Source organism: Crocuta crocuta, unplaced genomic scaffold (assembly GCF_008692635.1).
Source record: "Crocuta crocuta isolate KB4526 unplaced genomic scaffold, BGI_CrCroc_1.0 scaffold50, whole genome shotgun sequence".
In the NCBI taxonomy this organism is placed as follows: Eukaryota; Metazoa; Chordata; class Mammalia; order Carnivora; family Hyaenidae; genus Crocuta; species Crocuta crocuta.
This window is the reverse complement of record NW_027527428.1, coordinates 7,626,785-7,645,904: the sequence shown is the minus strand read 5'-3', so window position 1 is coordinate 7,645,904 and position 19,120 is coordinate 7,626,785. Positions and strand designations below refer to the sequence as shown.

The window sequence follows — 19,120 nt, the reverse complement described above, 5'->3', positions numbered from 1 at the left end:
GCAGAAGCGTCACCTTCAGTCACATTTTACGTCCTGGCGCCACGCCTTCCCCAGCCTCGCCCTGGCGGGACACCGCTGGTTGTGACCACCGTCTGGAACGACGGCTTGGCTGGAGAAAGAACTGCGCGCCGACATTTTCTCAGAACCTTTCCAAGCGGGTGTTCCTCTGTCTGAAGAAGTTGGCCCTTGGCCAGTGGAGGCCCTTCCTGGGCGGGAGGGGCCCCCCGTCCTCTCTGGCCGCTCCTCTCCGGTGTCGCCAGCCTGGGTCTGAGCGGGAGCTGGGCTGGTGTTACTTTAACCTGCTCAGGAATCAGTTTGTTTTTTCTCATCTTAAGACTTGGTGGCCGGTTGTTGGTTTTTCCCATTCTTTGAAATTCTCAGCCATTGTTTCTTTAAATAATGTTCTTCCCTTTGTTCTAATCTCTTCTGGAGATCTCATCAGACCTGCTGGAAATCGCTCTCCTCTCCCTTCCCCCCCCTTCTTATCTCGGTCTCTTTCTCTCTGCGATCTCTCTCTCCCCCTCCCTCTCTCTCCCTCTCTCTCTCCCTCTTTCCCTCTCCCCTCCCCCCTCCCAACAGTGGATGGATTCCTGGGTCCTTATAAGTTTACATTTCATGTTTACTCAGTCCTTTCCTTGGGTTTCATTGTTCTTTTCCTGATTTCTTTAACATTTACTTTATTCTTGTTTAGTAATTGCATTTTTTAAGGTGCGAATTTTCCATCTGAGTGTGGCTTTGGCCACGTCTCAGAGGCTTTGAGGGATAGTGTTTTCCGTGTGGTTAGCTTCCAGATACTTTGCCATTATGGACCCAAGTTTTATGTTGCACTCAAGTGGTTTAGGAGAGTTTCAGGAGTTTTAAGTTATTCTCAAACATGTGTTGAATTTTACTTTTGACTCTATTCCGTTAGCAGCCTTATCATATCGACTTAGTAACATTCTTTCTAAATGTGTGTTTAGTTGTTAACGGGAATTGCCAATAACGGCAACGTTTGTGTTAAGACCCTGCGCACTTCCTGTCCTTCCCGCGTGCGGCATCTGTTTTCCTGCTGTGTCACTCGGCGTGAAATGTCCAGGAGGTCACAGGTCTTGCCAGGTCAGGTGTGCAGTGTCCTTTGTGACGGTCAGTGCCAGCGGGGGCAGGGCAGGGAGCGGTCCGAGCAAGCTCTGCACTGAGCTGGACACAGGCACAGCCCGGGAATCGTGACCTGAGCCCAAATCCTCGAGAGTGAGACGCAGGCGCCTCTAATGACGTTTCTAATCAGGTGTTTAAAGGGTCATTTCAGGGCGCCTGGGCGGCTCAGTCGGTAGAACGTCCGACTTCGGCTCAGGTCATGATCCTGTAGTTTGTGGGTTCGAGCTCCGCGTCGGGCTCTGTGCCGACAGCTCAGAGCCTGGAGCTGCTTCAGATTCTGTGTCTCCCTCTCTCTCTGCTCCTCCCCTACTCATGCTCTGTTTCTGTCTCAATAATAAACATAAAAAGAAATTAAAAGGGTCATTTCCAGAAAGAGGTAAAATGTGTCTCTCCGACAGTGGTGAGAAGGGATACGGGTTTGGGTTTTCTTCTGTTCATCCAGCAGCGGCAGCCGGCTCCCAGGAGGGGCCCAGTCACAAGTAGCAGGACAAAGACACTGACTGGCAAATGGAGGTGGACCTGAGTTTTCTAAGGGGAGGGGCTGCCAGGAAAACCATGGGGGACCGTGATGCACGCGCAGAGTACACGCCCCTCAGCTCGCAGCGCTGCGGACAGGGTGGCGGCCTGGGGCAGAGGCCTTGCTGCGCTCAGGGCGGCTTCCATCCCAAAGCATGTGTTTTCTTGCCATTTCTCTGCTTTTCATAAAACATGATCTCAGAGAAGGATGATTCGTGATCACGAACAAGGCCGGTCCCTTGGCCGGATCATTTCCATGTAGCAAGAACATTAATTCACTGATCCGGCCTTCCCGAGCTTGCTTTGCCAGAAGTTTCCATCAGGAGTCCAGATTGGACTTTTACAAGCTTCTCGTTTGCTGTACTGAGAGCAAGAAGCCGAGAACTCACTGGCTTCATCTGCTGAATAATTCTAAGCAAATTCCTTTTATCTCAAGGTCAGAAACACCCGAGGCCTGGGGGCTGCTGGTGACCTTCCCAGCTCTTCACCAGAGAAGCCGCAGTCCTGACAAGTGAGTGAGTGTCTAGCTCAGATCTGGCCAAACAGGCAGGACTGTGGCCGCAGGGCCGTGTTTCCCGTCAGGCCCCGACCTCAGGGCGCCGGTGCAAGTAGAGGGCCGCGTTGCCAGGAAAGTGCTAAGAAACGAAATTCAAGCAGGTGACTTTGTGGATCTAGTGGCTTTACCGAGTGATTCGCGACTCAGGCAGCTTCCCGTGCAGCAAGTGGAGGGAGCTCAGATGGCTGCACAGAGCGGAAGGTTCTTACAGGAAGGAGAGTGCCAGCCAGAGGTGATGGCAAAAGAAAGGATTGCCAGTCCCTCCCTGTAAGGGCTGGGGTCTTACCTCGCAAGGACCTCTTCTTCCTTCGGGGGCCGAGAGGGCCCAGTGGCAGGCTCTGCACTGACCGCGGCCTCCTGACAGCCGGTGAAAGCTGCGCCTCTGGCCGAGGCTGGAACGCGGCCAGGCCAGGCATAAAGCCCTGGTTTGGGCCTTGGCCCGAGTGACTTGAATTTGGGCCTGTGATTGGCTTTTGAACAAAAAAGAAGACTCTGGGGCGCCTGGGTGGCTCAGTAGGTTGAGCGTCAGTTTGGTTTCAGCTCAGGTCATGATGATCTCACGGTCTGTGAGTTTGAGCCCCACTTTGGGCTCTGTGCCGACAGCATGGGGCCTGCTTAGCCTTCTCTCTCTCCCTGTCTCTCTCGGCCCCTCCCCTGCTCTCTCTCTCTCAAAACAAACTTAAAAAAGAAAGATGACTCACCAAGAGTCTCTGAGTTCTGAAGACTTAAGGAGAGAGTAAGATGCCACTTGGAGGTGTTTCCCTTCAGCTCACAAAGGCGGAGGCCGCTGACGCGTTACGGACCGCGGCCGGCTCCGGAGGCAGAGAGGGCCCGGCTGGGCCTAGGAAGCGGCCGTGAAAACGACGCATCTGCAGAAGAGCCGCAGCCGTCCCCGCGCCGCCCCCCACCCTCGGCCCACTGGGTTCTGGTTCCTGGTCAGAAGAGTCCACGTTCTTCTCGCCTGGGGCCCCGAAGCCCTGCCTCGTTCCACTGGGAGCGTCTCCAGGTGTCAGGCGGGCCGGGCAGCGCCGGCAGAAGCCTGTGCCCGGAGCACAGCGGGCCTCGCCCCCAGGGGACACCGGAAACCGGCCCGCACTGACCACCGCACCGCGCATCCCACGGTTTCCTGCGGTGACGTTTACAGGCGCGGCAGGAGGTACAGCAGCAGCTGGTGAGAAAATAGAGCAGTTAGTCCCGTACGTTGTGAACGAGGTCCTGGCACTGTGGTCTCAACATAGTCTTACCGAGCCGACTCCCCTTTCCCGGGATGCCGTGAGATAGAGAGCTGCCCGCGTGCGGAGACGGGGCCGGTGGGCGCTGTGGGCGGGTGACTGGGTCAGAGGAGGACCGTGGGTTTCCAGCCGTGGCCGGAGCACCGGTGGCTGAGGCCGTGGACGAGCCCCGCGCGGCCTCTGCACGGCCCTCCCGACCGCAGGCGCACTGGCCTCGCTCTAGAACTTTCCCTCGCGTCTCGTTTGTTGCCTCTTCTCTTTTCTCATCAAAGTACAACTTCTTCCACAGCGACTCCACCGCCTTACTTTTCCAGCGGCATCTGCCTGGGTTCCGATTTCTCCACATCCTGGGCAGCACCTTCTGTCTTTTCCATCCCGTCCACCTGAGGAGTAGCTCCTGTGGTCTAGATTCCGCATTTCCCCGACAGCTAACGATACGGCCGTGGGCGCTCGTCGGCCACTTGTGGGTCTTTGGGCCCCAGAGCTTTTATGCTCAGGTGTTACAGTCTAGGAAAATAAGGTCATTTCCAAATTGTGTCCTTCACATGCGCTTTCATCTCCTCGGAGCAGCTGACGCAGAATTCAGGGGCCGCCCCTGAAGGTCCACGGTGACAGGGCTGATTCCCTAACTACCCAGATGTGAATAACATGCACTGTACTCACCACCGTCTTCAGATGAGTGGATAATAACCTTTTTCAAAATTTCTGTTTCCGTTTCAAATACAGTAAATACCAGCATTTACAACTCACATATACACTACAACTTCGGCATCCTCACTGAGCTTGTGTTTAACCACGCTGATTCATCGTTCTGACAAACGTTATTTTGACAGTAATTGCATCTTGTCGTGTGTCAGCTTAGAGATAAACTTCCTAGATTTCTAGTAACTTAACCCAAGTTGAGTTAGCAAACAGGTGTTCTTTGGGGGCCCAATCATTTCTGACTAAGCCAGGCTGCCTGCAAGGGGACAGGCGCCATCTTTGCGTTTATTCACGTAACCTCCTGCTGCTACCTTCTCGTGCGGCAGAGAGAGTGCCCTTTGGGCCCGTTAATGCAGGTGTGGACTGCTGCTTGGAGAAGCCGTGTCAGGCCACGTACAGCTGCAGTGACGGGCGGAGAGGGGTGACGCGGTATTCTTCCTTGGGGTTTGTGTTTGGCACGAGGGAGACCCAGGAATGAAGTACATGCCGAAAGCAAACTGTGTTGGTGCCTGGCTGGCTCGGTCGGCAGAGCATGTGACTCTTGATCTTCAGGTGTGAGTTCAAGCCCTACGCTGGGCACAGAACTTACTTTAAAATAAAAAGGTAAAAGGAGAAGGAGAAGAAGAAAAAATAAGAAAGCAAATCCTTTTTCTCTCCTTGTTTCTAGGGAAGCCGCCTCACCAGCCCCTGACCCCCACTGAGGCCTGGAATGCGACCGAAGCACCTCGGGGGCAGGAGACGGCCCCGTCTGCAGCCCAGGTAACACTCCTGTATCTGAGAACAGCGTCTTCGCTGACTTTTTACCAGTTGCTTAAGGACCGCATTTCATCACCAAAATGCCACAATCCAGTAGACATAATCCAGCTTTCAGCGCCTGAACATGGTCACCAGTGACATCTCAGTGTATCCTGCTGTTTTTTAAAATTACACAGGGCGCCCAGGAGGCTCAGTCATGAAGTGTCCGACTTTGGCTCAGGTCATGATCTTGTGGTTCGTGGGTGGGTTCGAGCCCCACGTCGGGCTCTGTGCTAACAGCTCAGAGTCTAGAGCTGCTTCAGATTCTGTGTCTCCCTCTCTCTGCTTCCTCCGCCCTCAGTTCACACTCTGTCTCTTTCTGTCTCAAAAATAAACGCCAAATGAAATGAAATGAAAACAAAAAATAGGGGTGCCTGGGTGACTCAGTAGTTTAAGCGTCTGAGTCTTGATCTTGGCTCACGTCATGATCTCACGGTTTGTGAGGTCAAGCCCCACGTCGGGCTCCATGCTGATGACGCAGAGCCTGCTTGTGCAGGTGCTGTCTCTCTCTCTCAAAAATAAACTTTTAAAAATAAAATTATAGGGGCGCCTGGGTGGCTTAGTCGGTTAAGCGTCCGACTTTCGCTTAGGTCATGATCTCGCGGTTCGTGGGTTCGAGCCCCGCGTCGGGCTCTGTGCTGACTGCCAGCTCAGAGCCTGGAGCCTGTTTCAGTCTGTGACTCCCTCTCTCTCTGACCCTCCCCTGCTCACGCTGTCTCTCTCTCTCTCTCTCCTAGAAATAAATAAAACATTTTTTAAAAAATTTAAAAAAATAAAATAAAATTATAAAAATAATAAAAATAAATACAAAATAAACATAAAATTACAAATTACATCATATGTATATTTTACTATAGCTTTACCTACCTGGGTATTATTTTTCAAATCCTCACCAATATGATGGGTTAAAAAAATTGCATCTTTCAAAAGTTTTTCCCAAGGCTCAGAGCCCGATGCAGGGCTGATCTCACAACCATGAGATCACGACCTGAGCTGAAATCCAGAGTCAGACGCTCGGCACCCTGAGCCGCCAGGCGTTCTCGCGCCTGCTGGTTTTACACACGACAGACCTGCTGCTCATCCGTGGTAAACCTTTGTCACTCGCCTTGACCTTTTCTTTTTTTAATCCAATGAGCTCTGTCGGTCCACTTTAATGGTTTATTTCACTGTTTTTGGCTTAGAGTGTTTTTCTCTGTTTTGAGTCTTAGGTAAGCCTCCCCCATCTCTCCTAGCCGCCCCGTCTCACCAGCTGTCATGGCGCCATAAGCAATCACCCTCCTCACTGACTTCGAACTGATACTTTTATCATGTGCCGAACATCTAAACTCTTGCTTATGTCTTTTTTAGATTAACGCTTTATTTGGAAATGATTTCTAACCTGATTCACCAGTTGTTAACTTGTTAGCACATTTGGTTTGTCATTCTTTCTCTTCCTTTTTTTGCCTCCCCCACATTTTAGATGGATGGATGGACGGACGGACGGACGGACGGATGGATGGACGGATAGATGATAGATGGAGGGATAGACAGAAGGATGGATTGAGGATAGATAGATGTTAGATGGATATATAGATGATGGATAGACAGGGGATGGATGGATGATGGATGGATGGATAAATAGATAATAGAGAAAAGGTAGAGATACACACAGACAGCTTTGCTCCTGGATCAGCTGAGAATAAGCCCCCTCATGTCTGAAAATGAAGATACCTCCTGACATTATGAAAATCAGGAAACATAACATTAATACAGTCCACGGGTGCCTGGGTGGCTCAGTCGGGTGAGCATCCAACTCTTGATTTTGGCTCAAGTTATGATCCCAGCCAGGGTCATGGGATCAAGCTCCGTGTTGGGCTTCAGGCTGAACAAGAAGCCTGCTTAAGATTCTCTCTCCCCCTCTCCTCCCCTTTGCCCCTCCCCTGCTTATGCACATACTCATATGCGCCTTCTCTCCCTCTCTCCCTCTCCCTCTCTCTCTCTCTCAAATAACAAAGATAAAATACAATGCTAGAATTTAGTCCATGTTCTATACTCGGATTTTGCCAGTCACGAGTCCAGGACCCGTGCTGCCTCCCACACTTCGCATGCCTGTGCGTGTGTATGGTTATGTGTGCTGCACATGTAGATGTATTTGTGCACGTGTGTGGGCACCCATGGGAGTGGGCACTTGTATGGGCATCTCCTACGCCCCAGAATGGGCCTTCTGACCTTGATTGTCCTTCACAACACTGACTTTTGGGAAGAGCCAGGCCAGCGTTGTGCAGACCGTGGGCGACACGTCTGCATTGTGAGATTCGGGTCTGCGTTTATGTTCCCATCGTCCCAGTGAAGGGCCCCTCCCCTTAAACGCCAGGGCTTGTTTCTGCTCCGTTACAAAGTTTTCTTAGCTCTTCTTCCCATTAGGTCTTTACTCAGTGGATATTGTAATTTATGTGTGTTTATTATAAATATTTTAGACTTCCAAGAAGAGACAAAGGGTAATGTAACTACACCATCCAACTTAATAGACAAAATGTTATAAAGTGAAAAGCCCCTTGAGTGTCCTACCAGACACCCCCTCAGACTTCCTCTCGCAGATACTTGAAAAGCTGTACAAGCTGCGTCTGGGTGTGTGTGTACCTTCCTGCACGGTGCTTTCATCTAGCATTCTGTTGCGGGGATAGTATCAAGGCCGACGCAGACTTTTCTGTAAAGGGCTAGAGAACAACGGTGTAGGGCCACGCCTTTACGGACCCTGCAGTCTCTGTGGCAGTTTAGCCCCGCGATTAGCCTGGAGGCGCCACAGGTGGTATGTGAACAGATGGGCGTGGGTGTGCTCAGTAAAACTTCACGGATCCCGAAAATTTTAATTTCATATCCTTTTCATGTCATGAAACATCCTTTTGATTTTTTCAACCTGGGGGGCTCAGTCGGTTGAGCGTCCGACTTCAGCTCTGGTCATGATCTCACAGTTCACGCGTTCAAGCCCCGCGTCGGGCTTTGTGCTGACAGCTCAGGGCCTGGGGCCTGCCTGGGATTCTGTGTCTCCATCTCTGGATCTGCCGTGATTCTCTGGATTCGCTGTGGAATGGACGTAGAATGTGAGAGAAGGACAGAATCCGGGTTTGAGGCCTGGCAGCTGGCTGAGGGAGGAGATGCAGCCTGGGACCAGCAGTCCCCGGGCTGCCTGCCGGGCTCGTCCGTCGGGCACGCACACCTCATGGGGTGTTGGGGGGCTTCTGCTCGGGCCCAACACAAGCCCTAAGCAAAGGGCAGGGTCTGTGCTATAGGACAGTGGGGACGGTGCCGGGCACCCGGATGGCTCTGTGGGAGAGACAGGCCCAACAGAGACGCTGATGCGGAGACACTGGCCCGAGACAGCTAGGCAGGGCTGGCCACAGACGGGGCCGAAGACCATGTCACTTTCCACCAGAGGATCCCTCCCCTGGGGGCCCCCATCCTCTGGGGACCCCCTCTCCTGGAGGACCCCCTCCCCTTCAGACTCCCTCCCCTGGGGGCCCCCTTCCCTGGAGGACACCCATCCCCTAGGGGACCCCCTCCCCTGCAGACCCTCTCCCCTGGGAGACCCCTTTTCCACTTCTTGAAGTGCCTCACCTTTGAAAGATAACTTTCAAATCATCTGCATTAATTAATTAAACTACATGCATGTTATTAGAAGAAAATATTGTAAATCATAGAATCCATGTGCCTGTTACCCGGTACAGTAAAAGAGGCATATTGTTATTGTACCTTCACTTCCTTCTAGAACATTAAATACTTCATTACACTAGGGCGCCTGGGGGGCTCAGTTGGTTGAGTTCCTGACTCTTGATTTTGACTCAGGTTATGATCTTAAGGTTTGTGAGTTTGTGAGTTCAGGGCCCCAAGTTGGGCTCTGTGCTGACACTGCGGAGTCTATGTGGCATTCTCTTTCTCTCAAAATAAATAAACTTAAGAAATACTTTATTACACTTTATTAACCTCTTTCAAGCTACAAAACTGCCATGTCTTTGTTAATCCAGTGAAATGACTCCTTTCTTAAAATGGGAGAAAAGATGACTCTTTGGGGCCCACTTTTTTAACCAACAGATAAATAAGCAAAGGGTATGATCAGAAAGCACAGAGGAAGACAGCGAGTCCATCCACAAATACGAAAAGCCATTTATTATCACTGCTGCCCCAGGGGCTGTAAGTTAGATCCAAAAGATACGCATGCATTTCTCAGTTGAAAATTCAAATATTAATTGAACTAGAGCGGAGGGGAGCCAGGCGGTGGGTGTGAGTGCTCCCTGGGGCAGGAAGAGGCTGGTGGGCCTGGCTGGCTCCCGGGGCCCCCCTGCCTGCCACTGGCCTGCTGCTCGGGCTCGGCCCTGGTGCCCCTGCTTTCAATTCTTAGGTTTCCTTCTGTGTTTCGGTCTGTGCCTCTTCAAAGACTCCCCAATGCCCCCTCTGACTGCTGTTCTGCAAGCGTCCCCACGGAGGGAGGGTGTCACCAGCCAACGGAGCGAGGCACCGATGACGGGCCATCAGACCGAGAGGCACGGGAGCCACTCTTGTCCCCGGCTCAGGCCCAGGGCCCCTCCCCAGGAGGGCGTGTGTGATGTTCAGGTTCCTGGTCTCCTGAAGCGTGGGACGGACACTAAGATGGGCACCGAGGGCCTGTTGTGGTCATCCTGGCTCATGGACATGACCCCTCCCCTCCCTTGTGGCCTGTCCCCAATGTGATCGAGTCCCTGATACCAGAGATATGGGGCCAGCATTTCTTCCTAATCTTGAGGGAGGCCTGGGTGACCTATGCCCTCGGTGACACGTGGACACTGAGTCCTTTTGTCTGCGTTTCCATGGCAGGGCTCCGAGAGCACCGAGACGGGACGGCCCTCTGGGTGTTCGGGGAAGGCACCGCCCCGCCTGGCCCAGACCGTCTGCAGAGGCCCTCGTCTGCCAGGCTGCGCAGCGCGAGCCGCGGCTGGGTCAGGACAGGTACAGCTGGGCGGCGTGTCGGCGCGGGGCCCGGTGCCCTAGTGGGTGGTGGCTGTCCCCAGTGACCGCAGCGTCAGGACCAGATGCCTCTCCTCGTGCCCTTGCACAGTGGTCCCCCAGGGCGCTAGGGGTGAGGGTGCCCACGGCCCCCCACGGTGGGCCTTCGAGGCTGGAGAGGGCGTGCTTCAGGGCGTTTGTCCTTTCTTGGCCCCACCTCCCATGGGGACCGGATTGCCCCTGGCCTGCACGTTGCTGCCGGGGCTCAGGGAGCGGGGCTTGTCCGGGGGCCATGCCACCACCCCACTCGCCCAGCAGGGCTCTCAGAGGCTGAGACAGGGTCTGTCTTTGTTTACTGCCACAGGGGCAGCACAGGACCTCCAGCGTGACTTCCAGGTCGGCTTGGCAGAAAGAAAACCGGTCCCCAAAGCCACGCTCCGCTCAAGAATCCCGCGAGGAAAAGAGCCACCACGCCCAAAGCTCCTCGTCACCATCCAGCGGTCCCCTCCAGGACACGTGGAAGTTACTGGAGCTGGGATCCAGCCCGTCTGGCCTCACGTCCCAGGACGGCTCTGCGCCAGGTAGGCAGGGGCCGGGGTGCAGGGCGCACGCGTCCCGGCTCCAGGGGCCCGGACACGCCAGGCTCGGCGACTTGTCACTGGCACAATCCAGAGGCAGAGAGACGAGCAGACGTGGCACCGGGAGGGCAGTTATTTCAGTGAGGCCGACGCCAGGGAGACGGCGGGTGAGCATCTCGAAGACGATCTCCGAAGCGGGGGAAATAAATAGTCCTGGGTCTGTGTAAGGGAGATGCGGGCAGAGGCCACCGTGCAGGTGGCCGGAGAGGGTCGGGGGGTCCTGCTGGGCAGGNCGGGGGGGGCCCCCCTCCTCAGGGGCCCCCGCCCCGTCCTCAGGGGCCGGTCCGCCGCGGCCGCAGCTTCCATTTGGCTCCTGCGGTGGTTTCTGTCCTGCGTGTATTTTCGTTTTCGTATTTTTCGTTTTTCGGTAATGTTCTTGCTTTTAATCCTTTCTGGTTCTTGCGCCCTTTTTCGGCCTTTTCCACTCCCGGATTAGAGATGATTCTTCCCCGATTTCTTCTAATACTTACGGCTTCATTTTTTAACACGCAAACCCACGAAGCATTAGGGACGCACTCCGCNCTCACGCGCGGGCGGCACCGCCGCACTTTCCTGGGTGCTCCGCCCACGGGGGCCGTGCTGTTGGGGGAGGGGCGCCGGAGAAACCGCGCCGGACCCCGGGGTGCCTTGCACACCGGCAGCAGCTCCGGGACGCCGCGTCCTCCGTGTTCACACGTGTTCACACGTCTGCCGCCTCCTGTCGCGGGGTCGCGAGGTCGAGCCCCGTGCTGGGCCGGGAGCCTGCTTAAAACAAGTAAACAAATAAAGCCGGGCTGGCTGTTTTGTAAACTGCTCGTCACACTTGAAGGCAGCCAAACGAGGCAAGAAAGTGAAGAATTCTTTTTTTTTTTTTTAAGTTTATTTATTCGGAGAGACAGAGACAACACGAGTGGGGAAGTGACAGGGAGAGAGGGGGAGAAAGACAGAGCGAGAGAGAGAGCGAGAGAATCCCAAGCAGGCTCCGCACTGTCAGCACAGAGCCCAACCCAGAGCACAAACCGTGAGATCATGACCCGAACCAAAATCAAGAGTTGGAAGCTTAACTGACTGAGCCAGGTTCCCTAAGAAGGTAAAAAAGTTTTTTTAATGTTTTCATTTATTTTTGAGAGAGAGACAGTGTGAGCAGGGGAGGGTCAGAGAGAGAGGGAGACACAGAATCCGAAGCAGCTCCAGGCTCTGAGCTGTCAGCACAGAGCCCGACGTCGGGCTCGAACCCACAACCTGAGAGATCATAACCTGAGCTGCAGTTGGACGCTCAACCGACTGAGCCCCCAGGCGCCCCGGAAGGATTCTTAAAAGCCAAAGATTCTTGGNAAATAAAAAACATTAAAAAAAAAAAAAAAAGCAAAAGATTCCATGAAGGAGGAGCCCTGACTGCAGGCTGAGCACTGAGGTCTGGTTTGACCCCAAGACCTTTGTCAAACTGGGTGAAGTTGACAGTGGGTGTCACACCCTCCTGGTATTTAGAAAGTAGGGGTGGGAGTGTGACGGGTGACTCTGCCCAGAAAGCTGGAACTGGGAAGGGCCGCCTCATCAGTGGGGAGGTAAGCCAGCCCCCACTGAGAACGGGGCCCTTGCACAGAGTGCTGGCAGGGGCCCATCGTGACTTGTCACCACACGCGGCTCTCATGTGAGTTAGTCCCAATCGCCACGCCTGGGTGGTCTGAGGAGTTCAGTTCTGAGTGGTTGTGAATTGATGGGGCCCCCAGGCCACTTCAGGGGGTCCACTTCATCTAGGCCACAAAACTTCCCACAGTCAGATTCCAGTTGAGAATATGGTCCCGCACACAGGGAGTGAGGCCAGGGGGGGCAGACCTGCACGGGCCGTTAATAACAGGTTCACAGCTCCAGAGAAATAAAACACCAGCAAGAAAGTACGTTCGAGAAACAAAGAACTATAGAGAAAAATCAAGCAAACTTAAGAAAAAAAAACAGTTAATGGGCCACCTGGGTGACTCGGTTGAGTGTCTGACTCTCGACTTTGGCTCAGGTCATGACCCCGGGGTCGTGCTCTGCGCTTGGAGTGGAACCTGTTTGGGACGCTCTCTCCCCCTCTCTCTGCCCCTCTGCCACGTGTGTGTGTGTGGGGGGGGGTTGTCTCTCTCTCTCTCAATGAAATGAAACGAAATGAAATGAAATAACTTCTTTTCCTAAAAAAAAAGAAAAAAACCTTTCAGAAATGAAAAATGTAATTATTCAAAATAAAAACTTAGTGGATGGGTGTAACAACAGATCATGTATTGCAGAATTAGTCAAATAGATGTCACAGATGAAGAAATTACCCAGAGAGACAAAGAGATTGACAAAGAAGGAAGAAAGCAGGTCAGGAGCCATGGAGGACAGAGTGGGAAGGTGTGATGTTTGCTGGTCAGCCTCAGGTCAGAGTCTGGGACAAAGTTGCCATGTGAAGACGGTGGCTGAAGTCGTCCAGATAATACCTCCCGGTCCCGGAAAGCCTCACTGATCCCAGTCTGAATGGCTACAAAGAAGTCCACACTCGGATGTATCAGAACAGAGCCGGTGGTAGTGACGTTATTTTGACAGCTGTCAGAGAGCGGACAGGTCACCTGCAGGGACCTATCAGTCGTGACCGATAGGTGACTTCTCTGTGGGAGCCAGACGGTGAAATTGGATGGGTACGTGGGTCCCTCAGAGCCCTACACCCCGGGACACTGCCACCAGAGGGCAAAACAAAGAGTCTTCAGACAATAAGAACTGAGCACAGTTGGATGTTTGCTAAAAACATAAATACAAAATAAAAATTCCGAAGTAGGAATTGGCAAAAAGTTTCCATAAAGGGCCAAATAGTAAATATTTTTCTCTTTGCAATCATAAGGCATCTCTCGCAGCCACTCATTTCTGCTATTGTAGCTTAAAACAGCCACAGACCCCATGTAAATGAGGGTGTGGCCACCTGCCAATAAAACTTTATTTAGAAAAACAGGTAGCAGTGCTGTTTCTTTCTTTCTTTCTTTTCTTTTTTTTAATGTTTATTTTTGAGAGAGAGGGAGACAGAATCCGAAGCAGGCTGTGAGCTGTCAGCAGAGCCCAGCGCAGGGCTCCAACCCACAAACTGTGAGATCATGACCTGAGCTGAAGTGGGATGTTCAATGGACTGAGCCCCCCAGGCGCCCCGCAATGTTGTTTCCTAAGCTGAGTACACAGGTGTTTGTTTTATGCTTTTTCTTTTTAAGTAATCTCTATACCCAGCGTAGAGACCCCGAGANCCTGAGCCGAAGTCGGACGCGTAACCGACTGAGCCCCCCAGGCGCCCCTGAAGGATTACTTCTATTACGGTATTTCTCAGGCACGCAGCTCATAGGTGCCCAATGCGAGATTGGGACCCGCGTCAGGTTCTCCACAGGCAGTGCAGAGCCGCTCGAGATTCTCTGCCTCTCTCTCTGCCTCTTCCCTGACTGCATACACCCTTTCTCTCTCTCTCTCTCTCTCAAATAAATAAATAAACTTTAAAAAAATAAAAATCACACATCTCTACAAAGCAAGTAAATAAATAAACATCATAAATTTCTAATATAATTATTTTTCAACTTCAAAAACAACCCAACTGGAAAGATTTTCTTAACCCAGATGACAAAGGTCAGTCACATATGAATAACTCAGCCACACCGGTCGGGACAGGAGCACTCCCAGGACAGGAGGCCAGGCTCGGGCCCACCTCTGAAAGCCTGGCCCTGCCCGAGGGCGACGCCACGTGTGATGGGCGGCTCCAGGGGAGGGTAGAGCGCTGTGCCGCCCAGGAGTCCCGGCCACACGGGCGCTCAGGGTGTGGAGCGCCCACTGGAGCAGAGGAGTCACTGCTCTCCCCACCTGGCCCCCTCCGTCCCCTGCCCCTCTGCACACCTGCCCTGTACTCTGGCTGCAGAAGCAGACGGCGAGCACGTGTGTGTCTGCTCGCGTTCAGGGGCGCGTGCCCGTAGGCAGCTTGCTCGTTCAAGGCCCGTCCCGTGGCAGGTTGGCGACGCGGTGTGCAAGGACGTCCTTTAACCGCCGTGTCTCCTGGACTCTGGGTGGCCCGTGGGCTTAGCTCCTAAGACAGCGGCACGGAGCGAGGCCGTGGGAGTGTGCTGTCAGCGCAGCGCCCAGGATCACTGGGTCAGAGGTGTGAGTAGTTTGCGTTCTGCACGGTATTTCCAAATCGCCCTGAAAAAATTGGCCCTGGCTCACGGCTCTTGGCTCGCGGCTGCAGGGTGTAAGAGGCTCTTTCCTCACTCCGGGGCGGGTGCGTTTTTATCAAGCATTTTCTTTTTTTGCCAATCTGGCAGATGAAACACATATTCCATTCTTGGTTTTCATTTGGGTGAAGCTGGCTGCCTTCCGCGTGCTCTGCGTGCTGTTGGGACTCGTACCTTTTATGAAGGTGACCGAACGCTAGCAGCAAGCGCATGTTCACCGTGCTTTGTGAGAGCCGGGACAGGAGGCCGGAGAAATGTGCTCTAGAAGGGACTGGGCCCAGCCGGAGACCTGTTTTCCTAAATCCATGCAGTCGCCCCCACAGCAGTAAACCTGTTTGCACGGCTACTGGAATCCCATTTTCCAATGAGGAAATCCGAGGCCCGGGGCACTGAGCGCCTGCCCAGGGTGGGTGGCCCCCAGCCCAGGGGCCGCAGCCCCCCTTGCGCTCCTGGAGCTCCCGAGGGGAACAGGCCCAACCAGAAGAGGGGCAGACCTGCAGGGGAAGGGCCAAGGTTGTCCCAGAGGTCAGATCGATAATGGCAGGAAGGTCCTGAGGAATTTAGCCAGCAGTGGGGGGGAGGGGTTCTGCTCTGGGGTCACCCACTCTACACCCACTGTGTTCTCTGTGTTCTGCCCCTGGGGACTGGCGGAGGGAGCTCCCCAGATGTCTCCCCTGGGGCCGGAGAAGATCCTGCAGTGCACCCAGTGTGTGAGGGGCACCCTCACCCTCCTACCTGAACACCTCCCCACTGCACCGAGGACGACGAAACCACATATGATGAGGGGCGAGGACTACAACTTTTAAAAACAATTTTTTTAATGTTTGTTTATTTTTGAGAGACAGAGAGAGCATGAGTGGGGGAGGGGCAGAGAGAGAGGGAGACACAGAATCGGAATCAGGCTCTAGGCCCCGAGCTGTCAGCACAGAGCCCGACGTGGGGCTCGAACCCACGAACCGTGAGATCACGACCTGAGCCGAAGTCGGATGCTCAACCCACTGAGCCCCCCAGGCGAGGACAACTTTTAAAGCCGAGCAATGTTGGTGTTATTTCTTTTTCTTTAAATTTTTGTTCTTTTGAAAATGACATTAGTGTTTCTTGAAATTAAACATTTTTCCCATGAAGAAGGATTGTGTAAAATGTTAAAATACACGTGATGCTATTAACCGACAACTGATCCAAAATTAATTTTAAGTCCTGTGCAGTAAGAACATTTCTGTAGATCTCTCTACAGACGTGACACCTAATCAGATAACTGCACTGCCAGGCTGTCCTATCCGACCATCCAGAAAAAACAAGAACGGCCCCCTCTCATTCACAGCCCACACGTTTGTGGAGCCTCTGGCCACCACTGCAGAGAGTGGGCATGAGCCTCCCTGCAGGGGCCTCCTGGCAGCTCCCGGAGGCCAGAGGAGGTCGGAGCTATGCGGTCGGACTCACAGACACGGGCTCAGAGACGCTGGGTTGGTGGCCTGAGTGTCCAGCTCCCAGTTAGCAGATAAGACCAGAGTTCCGGCCATCGGACTTCAGACTCTGAGCCCACTGGCCGAGAGGAGTCCCGGGGGCCAGTGCCCGCAGGCCCCAGCAGTGGATGGCCGGGTGGAGGCATGCTGGGGCCGTGCCCACTGTGCGGGGCCTTCTGCGTGGCGCAGCGACGGACCCTGCGGGCCAGGGTGATCCCAGCCTACTTCTGCTCCTTGTTGGGGGAGGGTCCGACGAGCCAGATCCTCCCATTTTTCAAAAGAAACTGGAAATCTTGCTTTTCATATAGAATGTTTTCATTTTTTAATATTGACAACTAATTAAAAAATCAGAATGTGGGCCAAATGACAGATCAGCCCGTGCCCTACACTGGCCATGAGCAGGTCCAGCCTAGCCTATGGTGTGTAGCCTGACAGGTAGAAGCTGCGTTACCGCGTTCACGACTTTACCTGCTGGACAAAAGACAAAATGTTCCGATGACCCGGACCAGCGGGTGAGCCCCAGGGAGACGCCCGGCCTCTTGGCCAAGTGCCGTCCCAGACTGGGGGTCAGATGACTGCTGGTATGACTGGGGTCCTTGCTCAAGGGTTATGGTGTGATCCCATGACCACACCGCAGGGCCAACGCACCAAGACCTCCTGGCCTCAGCCATGTGTCTGTCCTGCGGTGTGTCACCTGCCACTGACTAGGGCCAAATGGGCCCCTGGGTGCCACCTCATCTGTCCCTTTGTGGACTTAAGCGGAGATAGCTCCATGCCTCCCCTGGAGCGATGCGAGTGTTCTGGACGTTCCTCTGAAACTGGATTGGTTGGCTGTGGCTCTCCCAGCCCAGCCGTGGTCTAAGGACACGAAAACGTGCTGTGGACAGGGGACCTTAGAGTCCCCTTGTGCGCACACCCTCAAGACCAGGAATACTGCCATCTGACCTCCCCAGAGTCCTGTGTGCGTTTTCTCATGATACCCAGGCGTTGAGCAGAGGAGGGCAGCTGACGGCCCAGCGCTGGATTTGAATGATAGCCACTTTGTGATCAGTTAGAGAAGCTTAAAATCACATAAAATAGGTGACCTCAGAGAACAGCTTGTGATCCCATTGTAAACGCCCCTGGAACATTACATTATGTTCTTCTGCACACTAACCAGAGGACTTTCCTCGGGTCTGAGAACCTTCTGGAATGTTAGCAGCAATGAGCTGGGCAGACGCAGGAGTCTTGTGAGACCACACTCAGAGACCAGCGGCCCAAGCGACAGGGAAGGAAGCCAGCTAGAGCCAGGGAGGGCCGTCCTCTGTACCAGAAACCTGTCCTGATGCAATCCCGGGTCAGAGCTCATTGGCTGAGCTCTAGGGACACAAACTTGGAACAGGGTGAGGTGCTTCCCACTGGAGGGCTCAGTACATGCCCGCTGATCCCTGTCACTGCAACCTCATGAGGCAGGTATGGTTGGGAGCTGCCCACAAGAGCCGCGAGCTTATTCAGATCAGTGCTTGTGAGGCTCCAGGACCCCAGGGGGTGAGAGGGCCTGCCCTCCTATTGCTCTGCACCCTTTACCTTTTTGGCTCTGCCTGTCACCACTCGCAGGTCAGGAGTGGATGTGAGTGCCTGGCACACCGATGAAATAGCTGCAAGTTGGTGTCTGCTGCCCCTCAGCACCACTGTAATCACAACTAAAGAAACCCCAGATCCACGGTTCTGGTCAAAGCAGGCAGCAGCACTGTGTTCTGAACTAGGTGAGCAATGCCAGCTTCCTGCCCACAGCAGTTATTATAACCTCAGGCTTTTTAAGAAGTGCAGAGTATCCTCTAAACTTCTTGAGAAGCTGCCGTCAAGTAGATCTTTGTGAGCTCTTCTCTTGAAGGTGCTGTGGTGAAACATTTACTGCCACTTGTGAAAAGACTTGTATTGAAATAACTCTTACAACAAAGTAAATAAGAAATTGTGAAATCGGCTTATTCCTCAGTAATACATATTCTGGGGCCACAGCACAGCTAGCCCTCACTTCTTCACGCTAGGCTAGTATAAGGACTAGGCTTTAACACCCTCCACAAACAACTAGAAAGTTGGACAAAATATATGAAACAACTTTTCGGACTCTGGCCAACAGTCAGCACAGGACTGTGGTCTGCAAAAGAAGGAAGACCAATGAAGCAAGTTCCAGGATCCCTCTGGCTTTCTGCCTGAAGGTGATTTCTGGGCTGCAGTCATAGGGAGGGAGATACCAAACACAACTCAGAAGCCGTACTGAGTTGGGGAAGTGGGAATTGGAGTTTCAGAAGGCAGAAGGGGCTGGCAGTTGCAGGACAGAGTCCAGAAACGAGGGTGTACAGAGAAGAGAGCTCCAGACACCTGCATGGACGTTTTCTTGAGTCCTCACTGCAGGTCTGCCCATAGGTGTATAGAATATAGCTCCACAAGTCCAGGCAAAGGAAAGATAAACAACTTGTAAGCTGAACCGTTTCCAGGGCTCTCACAGGGTAGGGAGATATTCAGTCCCAATGCTGAGTCCCCATAAGCACCTTCATTCAGTGGCGATCCAGAAAAGTCACACCTCAGTAGTAGGCTGGGTATCTTTGGAGTGAAGGCCCATGGAGGCTTAGTGTAGAAAAGCTTAAAAACAGTCTTTGAAATGACCAACCAAAGAACCTAACTGCCTATCGAAACAAAACCCAACACTCTAAACCAAATTTTTTTTTAAGAAAATATTACAATGCTTGGGGTGCCTGGGTGGCTTAGTCGGTTAAGCGTCCGACTTTCGCTTAGGTCATGATCTGGCGGTTCGTGGGTTCGAGCCCCGCGTCGGGCTCTGTGCTGACTGCCAGCTCGGAGCCTGGAGCCTGTTTCAGTCTGTGACTCCCTCTCTCTCTGACCCTTCCCTGCTCACGCTGTCTCTCTCTCTCCTAGAAATAAATAAACAAAAAGA

At 53.2% G+C, this 19,120-nt stretch overlaps 1 protein-coding gene across 1 annotated transcript in view; it reads left to right on the top strand.

Moving 5' to 3' along the window:
• The window catches only part of CCDC57 (coiled-coil domain containing 57), a 107,738-nt gene that overhangs the window by 73,413 nt on the left and 15,205 nt on the right, over positions 1-19,120 (top strand). Inside the window, exons 26-28 of the mRNA XM_077756610.1 lie at positions 4,808-4,899; positions 9,763-9,894; positions 10,256-10,472. Coding sequence (XP_077612736.1) covers positions 4,808-4,899; positions 9,763-9,894; positions 10,256-10,472 — 441 coding nt within the window. The remainder of the gene's footprint in view (positions 1-4,807; positions 4,900-9,762; positions 9,895-10,255; positions 10,473-19,120) is intronic.